The sequence below is a fragment of the Xyrauchen texanus genome, chromosome 12, assembly GCF_025860055.1.
Source record: "Xyrauchen texanus isolate HMW12.3.18 chromosome 12, RBS_HiC_50CHRs, whole genome shotgun sequence".
NCBI lineage: Eukaryota > Metazoa > Chordata > Actinopteri > Cypriniformes > Catostomidae > Xyrauchen > Xyrauchen texanus.
Window position 1 is genome coordinate 20800601 of NC_068287.1, and position 22784 is coordinate 20823384.

At 37.7% G+C, this 22784-nt stretch overlaps 1 protein-coding gene across 6 annotated transcripts in view; it reads left to right on the top strand.

Annotated features, from left to right (window-relative positions):
• LOC127652628 (rho GTPase-activating protein 23-like) overlaps window positions 1-22784 on the top strand; it is a 99151-nt gene that overhangs the window by 61073 nt on the left and 15294 nt on the right. For 4 of the 6 annotated variants that reach the window (XM_052138881.1, XM_052138880.1, XM_052138882.1 and 1 more), the window contains exons 3-11: window positions 575-599; window positions 4237-4329; window positions 6522-6600; window positions 7111-7165; window positions 10813-12559; window positions 20771-20929; window positions 21492-21603; window positions 21712-21751; window positions 21953-22090. In XM_052138881.1, coding sequence (XP_051994841.1) covers window positions 575-599; window positions 4237-4329; window positions 6522-6600; window positions 7111-7165; window positions 10813-12559; window positions 20771-20929; window positions 21492-21603; window positions 21712-21751; window positions 21953-22090 — 2448 coding nt within the window. Of the gene's footprint in view, window positions 1-574; window positions 600-4236; window positions 4330-6521; window positions 6601-7110; window positions 7166-9533; window positions 9730-10812; window positions 12560-20770; window positions 20930-21491; window positions 21604-21711; window positions 21752-21952; window positions 22091-22784 lie in introns of those variants that run through there. The other 2 variants (XM_052138879.1, XM_052138883.1) reach the window with 2 other exon arrangements.

The window sequence follows — 22784 nt, forward strand, 5'->3', positions numbered from 1 at the left end:
TTTTTCCTTTTTAAATTTGATGCAGTAATTTTCATTACAAATTATATTATTAACATAAAAATGTAAGTAAAATGTTGATTTGAACAACTAACATGGATTTCAGAATTTCTTGGTATTTAGTCTCTTTTGCTTTAATGACTGCATGAACCTGAGCTGGCATGCAATCAAACCCAGATGATCCATGTTATCCCAGTATGATTTGATCAGTGGTAGCAAGAAAATTGGACCTTTTGTACAAAGGAGTAACCAGATCAATTTCCCATTCCTCAATTTCAATTTGCTTATGCCATTAATGACCGAGAAATTGTGCTGAATCTTAAATATTTACCCTTTCATTTTTTGCCATAATGTTTCTATATTTTAAATATATCAAAATCCTGATACTTTCGGTTTATTTCCAGGTTCAATTTAGATGTTGAATCAAAGATTTCCAATGTAGTCTCCAACTTTTGGACCCCACCTTTGATTAGTAAAATACTTCTGTCCGGAATCTTCTAAAATCTTCTAAAACTCAATCTAAGGCCATGTCATTTTTTTGTTCTGATCTAAATTTCCTCTTCTTGTTTCCTGTTAGGACGAGGAGAACGGGAATGGAAAGGGTGAGTCTTTCTTTTATGAATTTCGCATTATTATTATTTTTTTCATTTGAATGTTTCTGTGTTTCTTCTGCCTGTTTATCTCACTTACATTTTCATCCACTGGTCTTTTTATCTCTCACTGACTGCTCTGAGATGAGGTAGTTGCAAAAACAATTTAGTGTCACATGTTAAAAGATTATTGTGAGTTGTGTGTCATGGCGCCCCCTAAAGGTTGAATACACATTCTCAATAGTGGTCGGTGGAAAATTTTAAATTGTCTCTCATTTGAGAGCACAGATGTGAAAAACCAGGTGGCAGTCACCATATATACACAGCTGCACATGCACTTTTGCATTTACATCATTCTGTTTTTTAAATTAAATTAAAGAATGTGGTTGATATGACCCCATGCAATTTGCATGTTATGTCATATGAAAATGCAGGGGTGGAAAGAGTACTGAAAAATAATACTCAAGTAAAAGTTACTTCATAAAAAATTTAGTTTGAGTAGATTAAAAGTACCTGTCCTAAAAACTACTCAAATAAGAGTAAAAGTGGTGCTCATTGTATGGTGAGTATTGAGTACTGAGTTGCGAAAGCTATGTCCCATTATAATAAAACTCTATGCTGCAATTTAAAAATGTTGCACACATACCGTAATTTACATTTCCTTTTATGGCTGTTTTCCAGAAAGAATAAAGAAAATAGGTATTTTATAGGTGTTTGTGATTGACAACTTTTAAAATACATCACTTATCTATGATACTATAAACACTACATGAATCTGATGGAAAAAATGAAAAAGGGAGACATGATTACAGAAATTAAAAGATGAAAAAGTTATTTTCAATACAATGATCCCCATTTTATATCATAATGTATGAAACAATTACATTAAAATCAGTTTTATGTGTAATGTCTAAATTCCCCTTAATGCAGACAGAGAGAGTTACTGTTGTGTATAAAAACAATGCAAGGAATGCAAAAAAACCATTTTTAAAAACCCTACTAATAAAGCAGGGTCACTTGGCATGTCATGTCCCGCACAATAGAGGTTGTAGAGCAGTTGTTTAGTACAGGGGCCACATCGGGCTTTAAAGGAATAATTCACACACAAATGAAAATTCTCTTATCATTTACTCAACCTTATGCAATCCCAGATGAGTATGATTTTCTTTCTTCAAAAGAACACAAATTAATATTTTTAGACAAATTTCTCAGCTCTTTTGGTTCATACAATGCAATTGAATGGGTGCCAAAATGTTTAAGCTCCAAAGTCACATAAATCAGCATAAAAGTAATCCATAAGACTCCAGTCTTCTGAAGAGATTATGATAGGTTGGGTGAGAAACAGATCAATATTTAAGTCAGTTTTTACTATTAATTCTCCTCCTTGCTCTGTCAATCTCCACTTTAACTTTCACATTCTTCATGCACATCGCCATCTACTTCAGGGAGAAGAATGTTTTGCAAAAATGTACTTAAATATTGATCTGTTTCTCACCCACACCTGTCATATCGCTTCTGAGGATAGAGATTTAACCACAAGAGTCGTATTAATTACTTTTATGCTGCATTTATGTTCTTTTTGGAGCATCCAAATGTTGGTAATTTATTCTACCAGTTAACACACTCTCTACATCAGGGGTCAGTATTATTTAATACTACATTTTCAAAAAATATTATTATTACAAATGTCACTGTTTTATTCTATTACATTAATACTTTTAAAGCTACTCAATTTATTCAGCCAAAATTTTGATTAATTTGATTAATAGCCTTTATATGTCATAGCCTATTACACTGTGCTCTATTCGGTTACATGTACACTTCAAGTCCAACATTTTTATGCAAATATGCTTATTGTCCCACTGTTTACATTCACTTTAGACCAAACCAACTGCGTTTACATTAATTCCTCCTCATCGAGACGGGCATTGTTAGAATTATATAATGTATTTGATCATTTAGGCGCGAACAAGCAATAACCCTCCAACATTAACACAAACAGCACGCAGCTACAGACTTCAGGAAATAAAAAGTCAATCTATTATATTTTATCTAGATCAACCAACCAGTGTTTGGCGTGTTATCGTGATCAATGTAATGAACACCCCTGTTCTAGATGTAGAACATAGTAATATAGAAAACTACTCAAACGTTTATGATCGATATCGAGGACATCTCTCTCTCTCTCTCTCTCTCTCTCTCTCTCTCTCTCTCTCCTCTTTCAGATAAACGTCAAAACTGTTTTATTGAAAGCTTCTTGTGTGTTGTCGTGGAACTGTGATTATCATGCTGATTTTTGTTACAGATAGCCCTACAGGTCTCAGATCAGTTCATCTATTACTGCCTCAACCTGTTTGTTGACTGTTACTGTCTTTCCTCATCTTATCATTTTGTACAGATGTATTTGATCATTTAGGCGCGAACGAGCAATAACGCTCAAACATTAACACAAACAGCACGCAGCTACAGACTTCAGGAAATAAAAAGTCAATCTATTATATTTTATCTAGATCAACCAACCAGTGTTTGGCGTGTTATCGTGATCAATGTAATGAACACCCCTGTTCTAGATGTAGAACATAGTAATATAGAAAACTACTCAAACGTTTATGATCGATATCGAGGACATATCTCTCTCTCTCTCTCTCTCTCTCTCTCTCTCTCTCTCTTTTCAGATAAACGTCAAAACTGTTTTATTGACCTATTGATAACATTGCATTAATCTGTCACATCAACCCAATAATCTCAGTGATAGATAAATAAATTACAGGCTACATTATAGACACACAGAATCTAGTAAGCTGAAATATGACATTTACCTCGATATGTTTCTTCAAATTAGAGGCAGGATTAATGCAGATGTCTGGCTTGAGCAAGTTAAACTCACATGACACGATCAACAATTGGCCTTTTTCAATGTGAAAGTCCCTTTCAGGTGCTGCTGTGATGTTCAGCTGTAAACTGTGCTTGAGGTATTCTCCACATCCATAACAGTTGGCGCCAGATCTCCAGCTGCCTTTCAAGTTTTTTACGTGTAATTTTATTTGACGGGAGTCACGAGACTCTCCCTAGCCAATCATGAATTGATAGAAAAAAATAAAATCAAGACAGGGAAGTAGCGAACACACACAGTGTGAAAATAGTGCATTAAAAATACAGTTACAGCACTTAAAATGTATAAAAGTATAAAAATTTTAAACTACTTAAAAAGTACAAATCCTAGGAAAAACTACTGAATTACAGTAACATGAGTATTTGTAATTCGTTACTTTACACCCCTGTGAAAATGTCTCTTAAAAGTGAAGTTTCTACTTTCTCCTATCCCAGCTGGGTTAGGATTGGAAGCCCCAGAGTGTGTTCTGGGAACCTACACACAGTTCACACACACACACACACACACACACACACACACACACACACTATTGCTCCTGAACATGCGGCTGAGGTTGAAAGCTTCTTGTGTGTTGTCGTGGAACTGTGATTATCATGCTGATTTTTGTTACAGATAGCCCTACAGGTCTCAGATCAGTTCATCTATTACTGCCTCAACCTGTTTGTTGACTGTTACTGTCCTTCCTCATCTTATCATTTTGTACAGACTATAGAGTGTATTTGATATGGTTGTGAACAGGGTGTGTGTTTCATACAGGGCTTCATCAGAGTCGCTTGGACCCCATGGACACCATCTTCGTTAAGAATGTGAGGGAGAAAGGCCCTGCCCACCAGGCCGGTTTGTGTACAGGTAAACAAGATAAATAAGTTTGGAATAAAATACTTGAGTAGGCTATTGCTTACTGCATACTGCATTATGTGCATGTTTATGTATCATTCTACTAGTGGCATCAAGTTATCATCTCAGAAGTTATTTTGCATTTTGAATCCAAAACTTCTCAACTCTAATCCTGATCAAATAATTAGTCAAAAAATAGAAGTTAAATAAATGTTGTAAATGCTGTTAGTTCATGATACCTAATGTATTACTAATGCTAATGAATGGAACCTTATTGTAAAGTGTTACCAATCCAGCACATCGCATTGCAGCATACAGTACCAAGCTCAGTGTGCTCTGTTATATACTGGAAAACGTTGTACCGTAGGTCATTTGGGTGTGCTATGTATACAGAAAAACAGCATATTGTACACACATGCTGTGTACTGCATACTGCAGTAAGAGTAATTTGCTATTCTGAACATACAGAACCCATAGATAGCATACGTGTATGTGTGTGCACTGTAGATGATGCAGATGAAATTATATATCCATATAAACTTGATGACATCATCAAAGTAATGGAGAGAGAGTTTTTCAATATCATAATTTAAGTGGCTCATTATTGTTTACTTTCACTTGTAATCTAATAATTTAACCCTCACACAGACTGCTATCATGCACAAACACACATGCATAACACTGGATGTCAATGGAAAGTCAAGATAACTGTAGTTGTCGTTGACAAGGGTTTAGTCATAAAGACTTTTTAATCCGTGGTTTACACATGCACGTTTATGTTTGTGTATGTATTTGTGTGTATTTGCTTTCATGTGCCCAAAGATTTCAGCTTTGATCATTTCCACATCAGTGAACTCGTGTTCTTACATATGTGATCTCTTGTTATGACTTGCTCGCTCAACTCAGTGCCCCATGGACTTTTTCTTCTGCAGAGCCCATCGCAAATAAAGAATCTGCCTTATGATGTCATAAGCACTAATTTGCATCAAGCAACTGCATATTTAAAGCACTGAAATGGCATGACACACTTGGTCATGCATTCTGTGATTAATCTTGTCAGCTGACTGACATGGACACACACACATTGCACATTGAGAGTTTCTTTCTCCTGATGATGTCTCTGATTAACAGAACGAATTTGAACTTGATACTGAAACAGAGAAATATCTTCTAAAGTTAAATATTGCCATCTTTTGTGAAATATGTTGATTTGGTTTCAACATGGCAGAAGGAACTCAATATCTTTCACCTCTTTGTCAGACAGTGCTTAGCTTTATTTTTGGGTCAAATCTAACAAAACCGTCATTAGGGGACATTCAAGGACATCCTCAAATCTATTCATCCAATTTATATGTATATATTTTTAAATTCTTAAAAAACTAACACTTAAAATGTTTGTTGTTCTCTGTCTGGGTAGCTCCTTTTGGTAGTTTTTACATTGCTTCTTATGGACACTGGAACCAGAAAACAGTCCAATTGCTATCAGAATCATCATGGCGCCACCCAGTGGTTGGTCAGGAAAACTGTTCATACACTTAAAATAAGTTTATCAAAACATGTGATAAGTAATCCAAAAGTAACCAAATTAGATTACCTAAAAATTTATTTAAAAGATTACATTACCATTTACAAGTTTAATTGTTTAATTTGTAATCAGTACCAGATTACATTTCAGAAATAATTTTCCAAGCACTGTTCACAATGTACCACAATGTGTCTAATCAACAACCCAACACTTGTCAACATAGGAAACTAATGAAAGCACACATTTTCAATTGCTGGGGCATTTTTATCACTAGCGTGGCACTTTTTTCCTTTATGTGGCCCTTTGCATTTTTTACTCTGACATATACATTATATACATCTGCAGTTTGCACATTCATAAAAAATGTCACAATATAGTTGAAGAAATTGTAATTGTAAAATCATTGAATTCATCTCTTGCCTCCTCTGACAGACCTGCATTGGTTGAGTTGATCCTATAACCTAATCCTTATCTGAACCCAAAACAATTCTTCCATCTAAGAAAAACAGAGTGAACACATGGAATGAGTCTATTTAATCTGCATTATTCAAACAGATTTTGTCTATCTTTTTCTCTCCATGTAAAATATGTATGAAGTCATGTTTATATTATTGTGATCTTCAGCATGCTCTAAATATTAGTTTTCATCATGTGCACGTGTTTGTGTGTGTATTTGCAGGAGACAGGCTGGTAAAAGTGAATGGAGAGAGTGTGCTGGGTAAGACATACTCACAGGTCATTGCACTGATTCAAAACAGGTGAGTTCCTAAAGTCAAATACCATTATTAGTGACAATAAAAAATAAACAATTTACAAATACAATCAGTTCATTCAAGTGTGTTGCATCAGTTGTCATTACGCAAAATAATGAGGACATCTGCATCTGTTAAAAATAGTAGAAATCATATTTCAAGTAGAGTTCAAGAGTTCTTGTTCTACAACATTGTTTAGTTAGAAGTAGTTAAAGGAACAGAATATAGCAAAAGGCTTGCACATGAGACTTATTCATGTGGAACTTGTGACATGTTTTACATAACAGAATGACCTCAGGCAATTTTTACTGTCTGGCCGAGCACTAGTGATAGTGCATAGTGACCTTATCACTAAGGTCAGCTACAATTGACCCTAATTTAAAGGTTGTCTCTGAACTTAATCTAAATCATAACCCAAAAACTCAACACCCAAACGGGGGGCCTCTCATATAGAATTGAAATAATATTAATTGTACATCTTCCTATTGAATCTCACCCTCCATGCTCTTTTTGCAGTGAGAGTGTACTGGAGCTCTCAATAATGCCAAAGGATGAGGACGTGCTGCAGCTGGTAAGTGTGAATTTGAGCAGTTTTGCCACACCTTGCCACTTCTCTCACACCCACACACACATTTACCTTTCTATCTTTGGTATGAGGACATTCCATAGACTTTTATTGTTTTTATAGAAAGCTAATAAGAATTACTTAAGGCTAATCCAAACCCTAAACTTACAGTACCCCTAAAAGAAGACTTGATATAAGAATAAAAAATAACCCACACACATTAATGATTATATATTTTATTATGATTATTTCAATACAATGTATTATAATTATTAATTTTTATTTTTTATTTTTTTAATTCTTTTGGACATTTCCAAAAGGAATTTTTGTCACATTTGCAGTAGCTAACCTCTGGGAACAATTTTGTCCCCAAACTATAGCTAACCATGCTACTGTCTAAATGGGTCAAAATACCTGTTTCCATGACCCGGATAATGTTAAAGGTTTGGTCAGAATTGTTTTGTGTATGTCATCTTGGACTTACACTAACCCCAAGGGGCATGGATGCAGCATCATTCAAACGTAGTAGTTTTCAGCTGACGATGCGATTGCAGAAATTCACTATTTACAGTCAACAATGATTAATTTAATCCATTACTGAAAGTGACCAATAACAGGGTGGTGGGTACAGAGATTAAGTAATATTCATCTGGTCATGTGATCCTAACATATGGGGACTGTTGAATAAAACAGCTTTCATAAGGTAACTGATATGACTGTAGTCTTCATCTCATGTGTGTGTTCATGATTTTATACATATGTTTCATAATTACCATTAATTTATTTTGGAGTAAATAAATAACTCTAAAAATAAGTGCAACCTATAGGAATACAGTATACTAGGGCTGTAATAATTGTGAAATTTGGCTGATGATTAATTGTCTCTTTAAGGGCTTTCACAATTAATTGTCATAGAATTTTCATAGTTTTGAAGGTGTGCTTTTTCTTCATGAATGTCCTTCATACACCTTAAGATGTAATTTGTACATGTTTAACTTGAAACATAAAAAACAATGTGATTTCCTTTTAAGGCTTTAAAAACCTATGAATGACATGAAAAATAATGTTTTAAATATCAAAATATTTCTAAATACTTAAAATACTGTATGTCTCTAGTTTTGGTCAATTTTACATTTACACTGTTGTTTTTTATATATATATATATAAAAATATATTCTCATATATTTTACATGCTATATTTGTATATATTTTTTAAAATAAATAAATATATATATATTTACATAATATTGTATTATATTATACAATAGTAAAACCTTTCTTTCCTAATTTCTTCACTTTCTTAACTTCACACATTATTTTAATGCTCTTTGATTAAACCCACGAGCCCTTGTTTCTCATGAAGCAAAATGTTTGAGATATAGTTTCTTAATTTCATCACTCCACAGAAAGAGTAAGCGTGTGTCTCCTCCTCTGTGTAACTACGTGTCATTAAGACATATGAACCAGGAACATTTGCCAATACACGATCATTTAAAGTGAAACTTGAGCGCTTTGCGTTCACTATCACAGGTTATACGTGTTCATTTATTTGATCACAGTTAGATCAAATAACCCCAATCAGGCAGTTATTTAATAATAGCGACAGGCCTAGACGATATTTCTTAAGGCAATAAGAGGGTAAAATAACCCTCCTACACCCACACTCAGAGGCATGTATACAGATCCCACACATTTGAATAGACATAGAAACTGAAGTATGATATTTATAATAATATGAGTCAGATTATTTTTAGAAGTTATTATAGAGCAATGTGTGACTCAGTAGATTGCTACAGCTGCAACAACTTTGACACATAAGCAGTTATTGAAGTAGTCATACGATTTACATGCATACACACATACACAAACACAGAAACATGCCTTCCTCCCTCAAATAACACACAAACATTCCTACACACATATTTCCTTCGGATTACCAAATTGCCTACATGATCAGACATGTAACACGTCTCATCTAGGCAAAGGGAAGCCTTTACACATGTGTGTTGCATACACAGACCTATGCTGTATACACACTTAAGTTAATCCTCATTCAATGGCACGCTGACTGGGAACATTACCAATATACTCTCCCAAGAGACCCCACTCTTTCTTACTGTTCTATCCATCCCCTATTTCTCTATTTCCTTCTCTGTCTGTCTCTCCACGCACCCCTCCTTACACCCGCATTAACTACATTCCAGGAATGACATCATCAGTTATGTGGCCCCTCCCGAACTCCCACAGGGTGGAGAAACAACGAGACGGAGAGAGAGAGAGAGAGAGAGAGAGAGAGAGAGAGAGAGAGTGAGAGAGAGAGAGAGAAAGGGAGAGAGAGAGTTCAAGAGCATTGGGTTGGGCTAAGCTCACCATAGACAGAAAGAGAAAAAGAGATATCGAGAATAACAAAAAAAGAGAGGTATGACAAGACGTGAACTTGACAGAGTGAAAACCAGGACATATGAGCTATATTTTTCGGTTGAAGGGAAAGATAAAGAAAGAGAGAAAGAGAGAGAGAAAAAGACGCTCTCTGTACACATTGGGACTTTGGGGAATGCTCCTTTCGTGCTGTGAGTTTCCATTCTCTGTGTTCATGTATTTGCATGTATTAGCAGACTGCATACACTGTGCTGTGTTAGTTGATTTGCTTGTCTTGAGTCATACAGCTTTTCCTCAGTCAACCATGTCTCTGTTTTTTTTTTAATAAATTCTTAATGTAACACTCATCTCGAGTTTGTGTCAGTGTGTTTTGAGGTCAGCGTTAATGAGGGTCTGGTGCTTTTGGTCAACTTGACATCCTCTCTAGTGTCACTCAGCAGTCACTGCACAGGTTGTACAAGCTGTCATTATTGTGCTCCTTTGTAACGTTCTAGTTGATTGTTCATTCATTTAATCATACATCGCTTTTTATTGTTTTTTAACTATTGTCTTATAATTGGAGTTGCAGTTTCCAAAGCTATGTCTTTTAAATAATAATGTTATTTGTAATTATTAGCATTTGCCTTATAGCCAGAGCTTTTAAAGCCAGTAATATAGTCAGGGTATCCAGGTCATGGAAAGCCTGAAAGTATCAGGCAATTTTGAATTCGTAATTTCAAGGTCTTGAAAAGGCATAGAAATTAATAACATTTTTAAAGATTCATGGAAAAGTCTTATTTTTTTTTTATGGCAAACAGAATGTATAGAGTAGCTCTAAAATATTAGAAGCTAAAATATTTTTATAAAAAAAATGCTTTTTGCAAGTAGAATACTAATCCAGTAATCACAAATGACTGGAAAAGTCATATACATTTATTACGTGAACATATTATTTTTTTTATAGTAATAAATTATTAAAAAATATATTATATATCAACTAGCTAGAAATTGCTTTTGCTGTAGAAGTCCTTATCCAGTATTCAAAAATGACTGGAAATGTCATGTCAAATGTCAAAGGGTGTGGGAAAGGTGTAATTGTGTCTGTGCTTGGAAAGTTGTGTAAGATAGTATTGTACTGAAACTATCAGGCTCTATGAATATTTTTTAATTGTTTTCCAGAAGTTTTTCACCTGGACAGGACTCTCACCTGTTTCACAGCCTCACCTTTATGTACCTTCAGATTTAAACATTATGAAACACTTCTCTTTGTTTTGAACTCTGTCTCTTTCTTGCAGGCATACTCCCATGATGCCTACCTAAGAGGGAACAATCCATACACAGGACAGGCCCATAATCTTCCACCACCACCCCCACTCCTCTACCCTCCACGTACAAAATCACAGCCTCCAGGAGGGTACTCCCCCTGCCCTGCCCCAGCCTCCTCACACATGGGCCAAAACCAACTGGACAACTGGAGCCACTGGCCCGGCTCCTTCTCTAGTCCCTCTCCGCCACTTGACAACCGAACAGTTCCTTCCAGCACTGTCTGGGCAACCGAGGAAAGGAATTGTGAGCCAGGGGGTGTTGGTCACAGTAGCCCTGCACACCGAACTGAGGAGATCCAGTATGGAATGACCGACAGGGGGCAACAGCCAACTGGACAAATAAGAGGACACTCTTACTTGTCTTCTTCCTCCTCAGGAGGGATGTTGAGTCCAATGCATCATGCAAATTTTTCCAACCACAATGTGGGTACTGCCATGGGGCACACTGTAGGTCGCAAGGGGAGCCAACCCTGGGCCAGCCCTTCTCAGCCAACATCAACAACACCTACAAGCCGAAGCGAACACACCCAACAAGCCCTTTCCAACTGGTACTACAGTCAAGTTCCAGGTCGTGAGCTAGAGCGGGAGAGATCTAGTTCTCGCTCCATGCACCCTCGGCAACGGAGTTTCTCACAGGATCGTCTAGGTGAGCTAGAGAGGTCCAGGCGTTCTCAACATACAGGCTTTCCCCACAGTGCATCACAAGACACTTTGTTGCTTCTTAAGCAGCAGAGCTCTGTAGCAAATACTGACCCCTACTGGGGCCATGGAGACTGGCGGGGTGAGCATGCATATGGACAGCACCCACCTTCGGTGGCCTACAGGCACAAATCCTCTGAAAACCTTCTCGAAAGCCTGTACGGGCACTCAGGACGTTCACTGGAAACTCTAGACCGAGCTGTGGGGGTGCACTCACCGCGGCTAGAAAGATCTGCAAGGGTCCAGCAGCCGCCAAAGAGGACTGAAGGCTATCTGAGGCACGGTGGAAATTTCGGGACCGCGCAATTCCAACACATAGAATTTCCCAACCAATTTCAACACCACACTTCCCAACACCATCAACACACACCTCAAAACCCCACACATACAGCAAAACACACGCACCAACATGCATCTCAGATGCCACAACCTCAACAGGCAGCTTCAAATACAAGACGTTTGCCCTCTTGCCAGAGTCTAGATGAAGAGCCGATTGGCTACCGTAGCTATAGCCCCTCTTTCAATCGCAAGACTGGCCGCATCCTGCAGCAAGCTCAGTCATTTAGAGACCCCTCTTATACAGGTCCACACCTCAGCTGGACCCCTACACCCAAGACCAGTCCTCCAGAAGGGCTTCCCCTTTCAGGGACTACACCCTCTGTGGCCCCACCAGCCACCTCCACTACAACTGCCATTCCCACTCCCCCTGAAGGACAAGACAGAGCTTATCGACCCACGAATCATGATAGAGCGGCCGAGGAAGCCACAGTTGAAGTCCAGTCACTGACACAGGAAGTGGTTCTTAGGCAAAAGCCACCCACTGGCCGCAGGGGTGCGAATGCGCTCCGGCATCCACATTACGGCATAGCTCTTGACTCCAGTGACCCTCTACTCTTTACCAGTGAACCTACAGACCCCCTTGCCAAATCTGATAGCACTGTTTCACATCGCCGCACAAATGGTAACCTACCACCACTGAGCATAGACAATGACTCTCTCGCATCGATTCCATTTATAGGTAAGTCCCTTCTTCTCACTGGCCTTGATATTGTCCCTTTCATATCATGTTCTCTTTTTTTCTCTCAGTATTTTCCTTAATTACATTCCTCCATCAGTTCGACCAATGACAAATGGGGCAGTGTTTGCAAAACCTTACAATTCCGTTTGGTGACTATAGTGCTGCAAAAATTACACATTCCACCTTACCAATGAACTTTCAAGGTGCACACGATAAGATCATGTTCGTTTGAGGTTTGCTGTTGAATATGTCACATAGACAATCTTGTGTCTGGTTCTCCCACTTTTTCTCTTCTATGGTTGTTATTTTAACAGGAAAACTGATGAAGTATCCAGACACCATTAAAATAGCCTGTTGGGAATATTAGAGAATGACTAAACTTGTCATAATAACTCACAAACCCACTGGTCTTACCCTTCATTTCCTCTGTCTGTGTGCATGTCTATGCATTAGGTAACCCTGAAATGTCCCACGGACAGGATGACAATATCAGACAATATATTGACTGTTGCTGAATCAGACTTAATAGATTTAAATTAGTCTTAAATTAATCTTTACAATAGATCCTTCTTTTTCTTCTCATCCAGTGCCTTTCCCATTCTGTTCTGTTGCTATATAATGTCATCTGGAGCTAAAAGGTTCAGTAGTTGGTGTGAGAAGACTTTTTAATGTGAAATGTATTGACATATTTATAAAGAGACAATGGTTGATTGACTAGGGCAGATTTGTTTGTGTGTGTGTTTGTAACCTGACAAAATTGCTAAGAAGTTAGCTAAATATGACAAAACTTCCTTAAAGGGAAGTCCTGAGAAGTGGCTTACAATTAATTTTTAGAGTTCATAAACAAGATTCAGGAGGAGCTAGTTCATTTAATCAACCAATCATACTCCCAGAGTAAGTGTATATAAGCTGCTGCTTTCCTATATTTGGTGTCAAGTCTTATGACATTTGGTCCCGCCCATTGCCCACGAACAGATCCATGTGAGAGAATCGGGTCGTCAGATGCAACTTCGCTGCAAAGCATTCACCCTCATTAGAACAGCTCTTCTAAATCATCTTGTTTTTCAACAGTCTTATCTACTTTTGCCCGAATCATTGGATTACTAACTCTTAACAAGCTCGACCATAGAACCTAATTGGTCCATGACTTTAAAAGCATTCAACAATCTATCATAATATATTATGTTCCAAATAAGTTTAAAATAACAAGTTTAAATCGACGGCAGAACTTTGATGCACTTTGCTTCATAATCACAATATTTATATATAATGTTTTTCTGTAGAATTTATTACAGGTCATCAAAATACATAAGTTGTTTTATTCATCTCACTGCAATGGTACCCATATTGTATCCAACTCCTAGGCACAAACTCCAAATTATTTCATAAGTCCTTATCAAACGAGTTGAGTCACCCCGTGCCAATAATACAGTGCTATGAAATTACTCGCTTTATGTTGGAAAACAATCTACAAAGCTCCAAACCATACGTTTAAGTTAAATAAACATCAGACTACGGTTATCTGGATACGTTGTTTCAGGTGCCTTCTAATTTCATGACAAAACCAACCTTAAATGATGTTGTATGTACGCACACACAAGCATGTTTTCAGACATTGCTTCATATATGTTCTCAACATTTAATCTAGCAAACAATTATGTTCAGACATCCTACATTTACCATGTTTACTATTGGCTCAATACTTCCCTAAGCAGCACAAATGTGCCGTCCAAGCACCGCAACTGTGGCGTATTTTGGGCCATGCAACAAACTCCCATTACACTGCAAACAGTGCAATGCGCCGTCCAAGCGCTGCAACTGTGGCATCTTTCAAGCCACACAACGCTGCAAACAGTGCAAAAGTGCTGTCCAAGCGCCGCAACTGTCGTGTCTTCTGGGCCATGTGACAAATTCCTACTACACTGCAAAACAGCACAATGCGCCGTTCACGTGGCACAACTGCAGCACATCTTTCAAGCCATGTGTCTAAGCATCCACGGCCCCATAAACTTCATTGTGCCACTCATACAAAATGAACCATTATCCACCCAGTGATCGACACATTCGGGCCGTTTTAGGTCTTCCCTAAACATTTCACCATAAGCCCGCACCTCTGCACCAATCAATTTCAATCGAACATAGCCTACCATACGCCCTCACGTAGAATGCCGCGCTTGATGACTCAACCCATTTGTATTGCATAATGAGCTCTCATTTATATGAGGCATAAACTTTTCTCACGGAAACCAGCTCCTCCTGTTAAACGCTGCGTGGTCCCGTGCTCGAGGATTCAGCCCGTTTCGTTACGCATGGGGAGCTCCTTTAAAATACAGCATATATTCACTTCCTCAATAATCAAACATTCTACCATTGAATGCCGCACAGGCCCACGCCTGCGGACCCAGCTGCCTTGCAGCTCCGAGCGAGCTCAGTAATAATACAGCTAAAACGTTCCCATAAATTGCATGCTCTCCCTTTGAACGCAGTGCGGCCCCGCGCCAAGTATTCAGCCTATTCATATTGCAATGCACATTCAAGCCTGTATCCTGACATTGCTTCACATACGTTCCAGTCACTTAATCTAGCAAACAATTAGTCATGTACAACTAAGGCCATTTGCATGTGTCTTACAATACCTAATCATGGGGAAATTTGAAAACACATCTCCTTACATGCAGTCAGCGCACCATCCGTCCTCAAAAAATATTCCTCTGCTCCTGCACCTCTGTTATTCCATGCAACCTATTTTCTGCCAACATCCATCTCTCATCCCCTTCCTATCCATTGCTCCTTTTGGGGGGGGGGGGCTGGTGCAAGAAGCATTGCAATATATTTCTTCTCAATCCTCATTGAGCTTGCTTGTCTCCTTTTCTGGCATTTTTGGGGGGTATTCGAGTCTTGAGCAGGACAGCGAGTCCTATGTTTACACTATCCTCAAGGCAGGATTATATTAACTTGCAAACTTCTGTAATTTTCTTTGAAGAGTTGTGTTAGTGCTTGGATTAGGATTAAAACAACAGAAGTCTATGGTGAGTCATTATTTAGATGAGGTAAACGTTTGGGAAGTTGACATGTCCTACTGTGTGACATGCCATACTCCACCTAAAACTATTTTAAACAGCATTTGGTGATTCTTTTATAATTATTATACATTCAGTTTTATGACCTCATTAAATGAGAGACTGCATGGATTTTTTTTTCTTAATTTGTCACCCTGCAAGACTGTTATAATGAAATGGTGAAGGCAAAAAGCAGATTAAAAATAGTGGAACATTTTAAAAGAAGTGGTGACTAGTTACAGGAACTAAAATATGCACTTTTCTTTATACATTAATTTACATTTTTCCAAACATCTTGATGTAGATAAAAAAAAAGCTAATGGCCATGCTATGCATCATCTACCCGTGTATGTGTTTATGCATTTGTGTGTTTGCGCTGGCCTCCAACTCGTAGTGCTCCTGTCGCTGCTTTCCCTTTATTGCTAAACCAGAGTGCAAAAGGAAATCTAAAACAAAATGGCTGGCTGAATGCAAAACATCCAAAACAAAATGTGACAGACACATACACCAAAGCTCTTCATGTTACATGTGATACCAGGTTAGATACGGTTGGCTACTAATCTCTGTTTCCTGAAATTATATGTTAATAGCACAGCTGAATTCAACTAGAGTGTTATTGATTTTGCAGTTGTCCTTAAAAGCTTTCAGATAGTCAGTTGCTTTCCTTTAATATTGCTATTTGGAGCTTATATGGCCAACAAGGGATCAAAACCAAAATAATTGTGTAACTAATTCATTTCAGATTGCTCTGATATTTTCGCTGTCAGAAAATGTTTTTAATTTGTTATGATTGTATAAACAGCTTTTTAAACTGCCATGCTTTACATAAAACTGCCCCACCTATAGCATTTAGTACTCATGCACAGCAATGTGAAAGATGCATGTTCCTGCTAATCCACACCAGTACTACAGCACAACACAGAGTTTGTTTATATTTGTTTTGAATTTACCTCCATGCATTATGTGGGTTAGAGCATGATTGTAACTTTATATTGAGGATTGGGGAAACCAAATGTAATAATTTAAAAGTCAACCATTGAAAAAAACACATATCAGTCAACTAATTTGAATGGGGAAGGTGGAGCGGTGTGTTTGTGGTAATTATGGCGCTGGAGGTTGATTGATACTGAAAGGCATAAAAGATTTGAAATAATCTCAAATGAAGCTAATAGAATCTTACACTCCACATTAAAAACAAGCGCAAGCTGGGGCATAGTTACACCATACTGAAAGAAAAGTGTGTCACTCTCTCTATCTGATCTGACTGTTGATTTGTTTGAATTAAACTTACTGTTATATATTATAGGTTAAAAGTTTGAATTGTATGTTTATATTATTGGATAATTTTAGTATTTAAAAATGACATGTAAATTAAATTAATATGACGGGCAAACCTAGAAGAGAAGTGATAAAGACGGTATATAATCAGTATATGAATCAGTACTATGCATTGCATATGGCCAAAATTATATCAATCAACTGCGTGCATCAAAGTCTGAGTTCGATTTTAGATTGAAAAGGTTTAAAATTTGAAGATTTAAAAATTAAGTATTGTGTTAAAATATCACACTGCTATGTCTTTTCTTCTCATTTGGAAGCTGACAGTTTTGTTTATAAATCAGATGCCAAGCAATTTATTCAGGTGTCCAAACTTTTTTTTGTTTTGTTCAGAGAATGGCGAAATTTTGCATCTGACCAGCATAAATAGTTTTTGCATGAATATACTTTAGTAGTTTGACAATATGTTATTTGTCTTGTTTTGAACAGGCATTAAAGGAATAGTTCACCCAAAAAGGAAAATGATCTCTTTATTCACTTACTCTGATGTCATCCCAGATGTTTAAGACAGTCTTTCTTCAGCAGAACACAAATTAAGATTTTTAGAAGAAGAGAGAGCTCTGTCAGGTCCTTACAATAGAAGTACACGTGTGCCAACACTTTGACATACAAAAAGTCATATTTAAACAGCATAAAAGTAATCCATGTGACTCCAGTCAATCAATGAATGTCCTCTTATGTTAATCAATAGGTTTATATAAGAAACAAGTCAATAATTAAAAGGTTTTTAACTTTAAATCTTCCATTTAGGGCTCTGATGCAGTTTGAAATGGCCGAACTCTCACGTGACGTTCGTTCTTCTGTTGTAAATAAGCGCTGCTTCTGATGAATGCTTTCGGAACGCTTTGCTTCAGCTGATGGGAGGAAGTGAATTTTAAAAGTGAATTAAGTTTTAATTACACAAACATATTGATTTGTTTCAGAAGACATTCATTGACAATCTTTGTTGCTGTTTAAATATGACTTTTGGACCATCAAAGTGCTGGCACCCGTTTACTTCCATTACAAGGACCTGACAGAGCTCTATCTTCTTTTAAAATTCTTAAATTGTGTTATGGCATCAGGGTAAGTGAATAATGAGAGAATTTTCATTTTTGGGTGAACTATTCCATTAAGAGCCTGCTCTCTTGTCTTTAATCAGAGTGTACTTTTACCACCAAGAGTTCAACTGAGAATGGAAGAGGAAAGAGGGGTATGAAACTGAGTTTTTTTGGGTTGGGGTGAAGGACACACACATACACATTCACAGATATTACCAGACACAATCGGCACACTCAGCTCTTTCTGTCCTCAATGTGGCCATTGTGTCTCCAACCAGTCACACACACTAACACGCCAGAGATATATGCCCATCCGCACACACACAAACATACATGCAGAAGTGTTGAACATATGAACAGTAAAAAAAAAAAATGTCCATCACTCTCACCATACTTTCCCTGATTTTCATTACCTCATACAGTATATGTTGTCAGGCTTGGTTTAATTTTGATTTGTGTCACTAAAAAAGAAACACATCCATGTTAGTTATTTTTGTGTTCTACATTATTCAGTTTTATGGATATGTCTGTAGAAAGACTGCATATCATGGCCAATGAGGGACTGTTTATATGGGTTTGTTCTGTTTAGTTTGGATCATATTTACAGCATCTCATCTGAACCTCAAAATAGGGCAGTACAGGACTCAAGTTAAGTAGAGTACAGATTAATTTTAAATGTGCAAGTATTGGATGTCCATCATATACACAATTTAGTGTGTGTGTGGGCAGGTTTGGGTGGTTAATGAGGACATTTTTGTAGGACATTAGTAATGTTCCCATAATTCAAATCACTTATAAAACAAACTAAACTATGTTTTTTTTTTTTATGTAAAAATTCAGAAAGTTTTTTTGTGAGGGTTAGGTTTTTAGGGTTAGGGTATAGAATCTGTAGTTTGTGTGTGTGTGTGTGTGTGTGAGAGAGAGAGAGAGAGAGAGAGAGAGAGAGAAAGAGAGAGAGCGCTCATACTTAGGCTGCAGTAATGAGGGCCTTTGTTAAACCCACAGAACAGCTATTTCTGCCAGTGGCTGGAAAACAGGCACAGTCCAGATTCCACATCCCAGATTTGGATATGGGAATATTTCCGCCCCTTCTCCCTTCCAGAGAGAGAGAGATGATTGGTAATGCCTTTGGCTCCTTGGCCACCTCTAGGACTGGGAATTTGAAAGCAGTTTGACACAGAGAAAAAGAAACTCATGGACAGATTGAAATCGAATAGTTTAAACAGGGGAACTAGACATTGAGCTGTTTGAAAACCATCTTGTTTACATTTTTATTGATGGTTGTGTGCTGCCATCTTGTGGTGTGGAATGGTATCGTTGCAGACTTTTTGCTGGTTGACATCTCCTATGATCATTGATATATCCATGTGCAGTCAGTTCATGTTCCCACTTATAATGTTATCTCTGCAGGGCAGGAAATACCTGTCATGTAGCCAAAACTTTAACTGCTCTGGCCAAAGAGGAAGTGAATGCAATGTAGATGAAGGCTTTGAAAACAATAAATTGATTTAAAGGTGCACAGTAATCTTTGTATCATCTTGGACTTACACTGACACCTAGCGGCTTGGATGCAGCATCATTTAAAATCACTAGATTTCATTTTCGGATACCATTGTAGAAATGTACTGTTCACAGTCAGCCATGATTACTTTAATCAATGAGTGAAAGTGTCAAATAACAGGACAGTTACTGAGATTAAGCGAGTAGTATTCGGCTGGTCATGTGATTCTAACATGGCAGCCCCCATGTGTGAACCCTCTCCACGTAGTGGTGTGTGTGAGTGGGGGGGTTTGGTCTTTGATTATTCAATGCATTGGTATAAACTGGTTAAACGTGAAGAGGTGGTTCTAGATGTCATCAGAGCATACATGCAGTGACAGGCAACTTCCCTCCCGAAATGGACATGTAACTTTTAGCTTTGAAGCACACACTTTGGCAAGAACTGAAACCATGCCTAAATACAAAGAAGGTTTGTACATCTCATTTCCACATTGAGCACATTTTCATGGCGGACTACGAGTCAGGTACAAGAGAGAACGCCTTTTGATTATTACTCTTTCTCTTTTTCTTCTTTATATCTCACCATCTTTCCCTTTGTCATGTTCCACATACGTGTTATTTAGTGACCGATAATCTTACTAACTGGATGCTGATATGTGATTTAGCTTCTTGCTTTAACTCGATTACACCTCTCTTTATTTTGTATGTGTGTGTATAAATAGATGCAAATCTCACTATGTTTTGATTAAGATATAATACATTTAATAATTTTAGAGGGTCTTGTGGGAAAATTCAGGTTATTTATTTATTTTGTCTTGTATGTACAAGTATTTTTGTCAGAGAGGAGGAAAGAAAGAGGCAACTCTTGTGTTTTTGGAGTATTATGATATCTAAATACAGTATCTTAAACATTAACAATACCTGTGCATCACCATATTACTTTTCCTCTAACCTTTCCTTCCTTCCTTTATCTTCCCTTGTATTCTTTATATGTTCCCTTGTTTCGATCATATTCTTATTATCAAATATAATTTTCTATCTCTTATACTTGTCTTTCTTCCTTTCTCCTTTTCCCACTGTCGTCCACTTTTCCCATTCTTTCCTCTCTTTATTTCTTCCTTTCTTCCTCCTTTCCAAACTGTTTTCCTCTTTTCCCATTTCTTCCTTCTTTCTTTCCTTCCGTCCCTCGTCTCACTGTCCTCCTCTTTTGTCTTCCTTCCTTCCCCTCTCTCCCCTCTTTTCCTCTCCTTCCCTCCATTTCACTCCTCCTACAGATGAACCGACCAGTCCAAGTGCAGATTTGCGGGCGCGTCATGTCCCCGCCTCCTCCGTTGTGTCCAGTGGCGGTCTTAAGTCCGCCCCTGCAATGGCCACAAACCCCGCCTCCCCAACCTTCACCTTTCCCTTCAAACGCCTTTTCTCCCACGACTGCAGTGAGTGATGCAGGGAAAAAGAACACTGTTCTGTTACTACAAAATTACCAAATCATTCCTGTCCTTAAAATTATCCACACAATCATGTGCTATAAGATACAGAAATCACTGCCTGAAACTGTATATGCAAATATGGCATGACTGTTTAAGGAATTGGTAAATTATCTTTCTTCTTTTGGAAGTACAAGCATTCAGAACTTGCATGTAAACTACGTAGAGCTCCCCCTACTGCATGCGTTATCATATCGCACAACTATATAAAAAATAGATAAAAAAGTATCTGTGTACTGCATGCACATACTGCATATTTCTTTTTGCTCGTTCGATAATGTTCCGCCTTGCACCACCTTTGGACTTCACCGAAGACCTTAATGTCCCATCCTAAAACTGTGATGTCACTTCCATGAAAAATGCACTTTTTTCCCTTACTTAATCCCTCAAAGAATGCCCTCTTCCTTTATCACACTCAGCTCTGCACTAACTGTCCTTCATCAGCTGTCTCTTTTCTCTTGCATAATGAAATTTTGTCATACTAATGGACTCTTTCTCTCTTCATGAGCAGGTGATGCCAAGTCTAAGCGTCGGTCCTCTTACCTGTTGGCTATTACCACTGAACGCTCCAAGTCATGTGATGAGGGTCTTAATGCATATAGAGATGAGGGCCGAGTCTTCTCGTGAGTTTTGGGTCAAATATATTTTTTAGATTGCATTTGGAGATATTTTGATTTCAAATGTGAGTTGATTCTGTGTTTGAACAAATTCTCATTGTGGTCTTTTAACAGGAGGCTTCCAAAAAGAGTCAAGAGTTTCTTTACTGAAGGGGTGAGCTTCATTTCCTGATTTACAGTAGAGACTGGGTCATACACTCAGCATGAACAAAATTTCCTATGTATTGTGGTTAAAAAAGGAACTCAAATAGAATATATAGCTTTATATTTATTCTTCCTACATTTTGGGTCTTTGTAGATTGATGTTACAAGTGTATTTGTGAGTGTGTAACTCTACCCTGTGTTTTGTTTGTAGTCTCTGGACAGTCTGGGTCCAGCTTTGGAGGTCCTCTCTAAACGGCACTCTACCTCTGAGCTGGGCAGCATCACATACAGTGACGTAAAAAGAGAGGGCTGGCTCCACTTTAAACAGATTCACACAGAGAAGGGCAAGGTAAGAGAGAGAGAAGTGTGAGGGTTAGATTTAAAATCCAGGAGAGTACAGATCCTTGTTGTTTCTTTGTAGTTTTTTCCAGTGTTGCCTATTTGGGAACCAAAAGTTTGTAGGTCCCACAAAAGGCATTTTATCCCATGAGCTATCACGACCGAGTCCTCAAACAAAGCATTTAAAGGTGCACTTAGTACTTTTTATGTTTCACTGGGCAATACATCAACGGTCTTGGACTTTATACTGACACTTGTTGGTGGGAATGCAGCATCATGCAAAAGTTTCTTTGTTACGCATGCTATTTAAGAAATTCCCTACAGGTATTTGGTACAAAGTACCATAAAAGCTCAGATAACTAGGGTTGGGAATCAAGAACCGGTTCTTATTTCTTATTTCACCCTACCAATAAAAAAGAAAGTATGAAAATCGAACCAAATCTGATGTTAAGTTTTTTCGGCAATGTAGACGAAACAATGTAATGCTTGTATATGCAATACATGCATTAGAGCCACTTTGAACGTTCCCATTCTCATGGCAACCTTATTGCACGACTATAGGTCCTGTAGTCCTTTTTTGTGACTACAGGTCCTGATTTCAGAACCACATTTGGAAATGGCTCAGATCGGATGTGGAAAATCATTTTCAAACAGAGTAAAAAATGTAAATGAAAAAATCAGATTTTTTTGTAGCAGTGTAAATA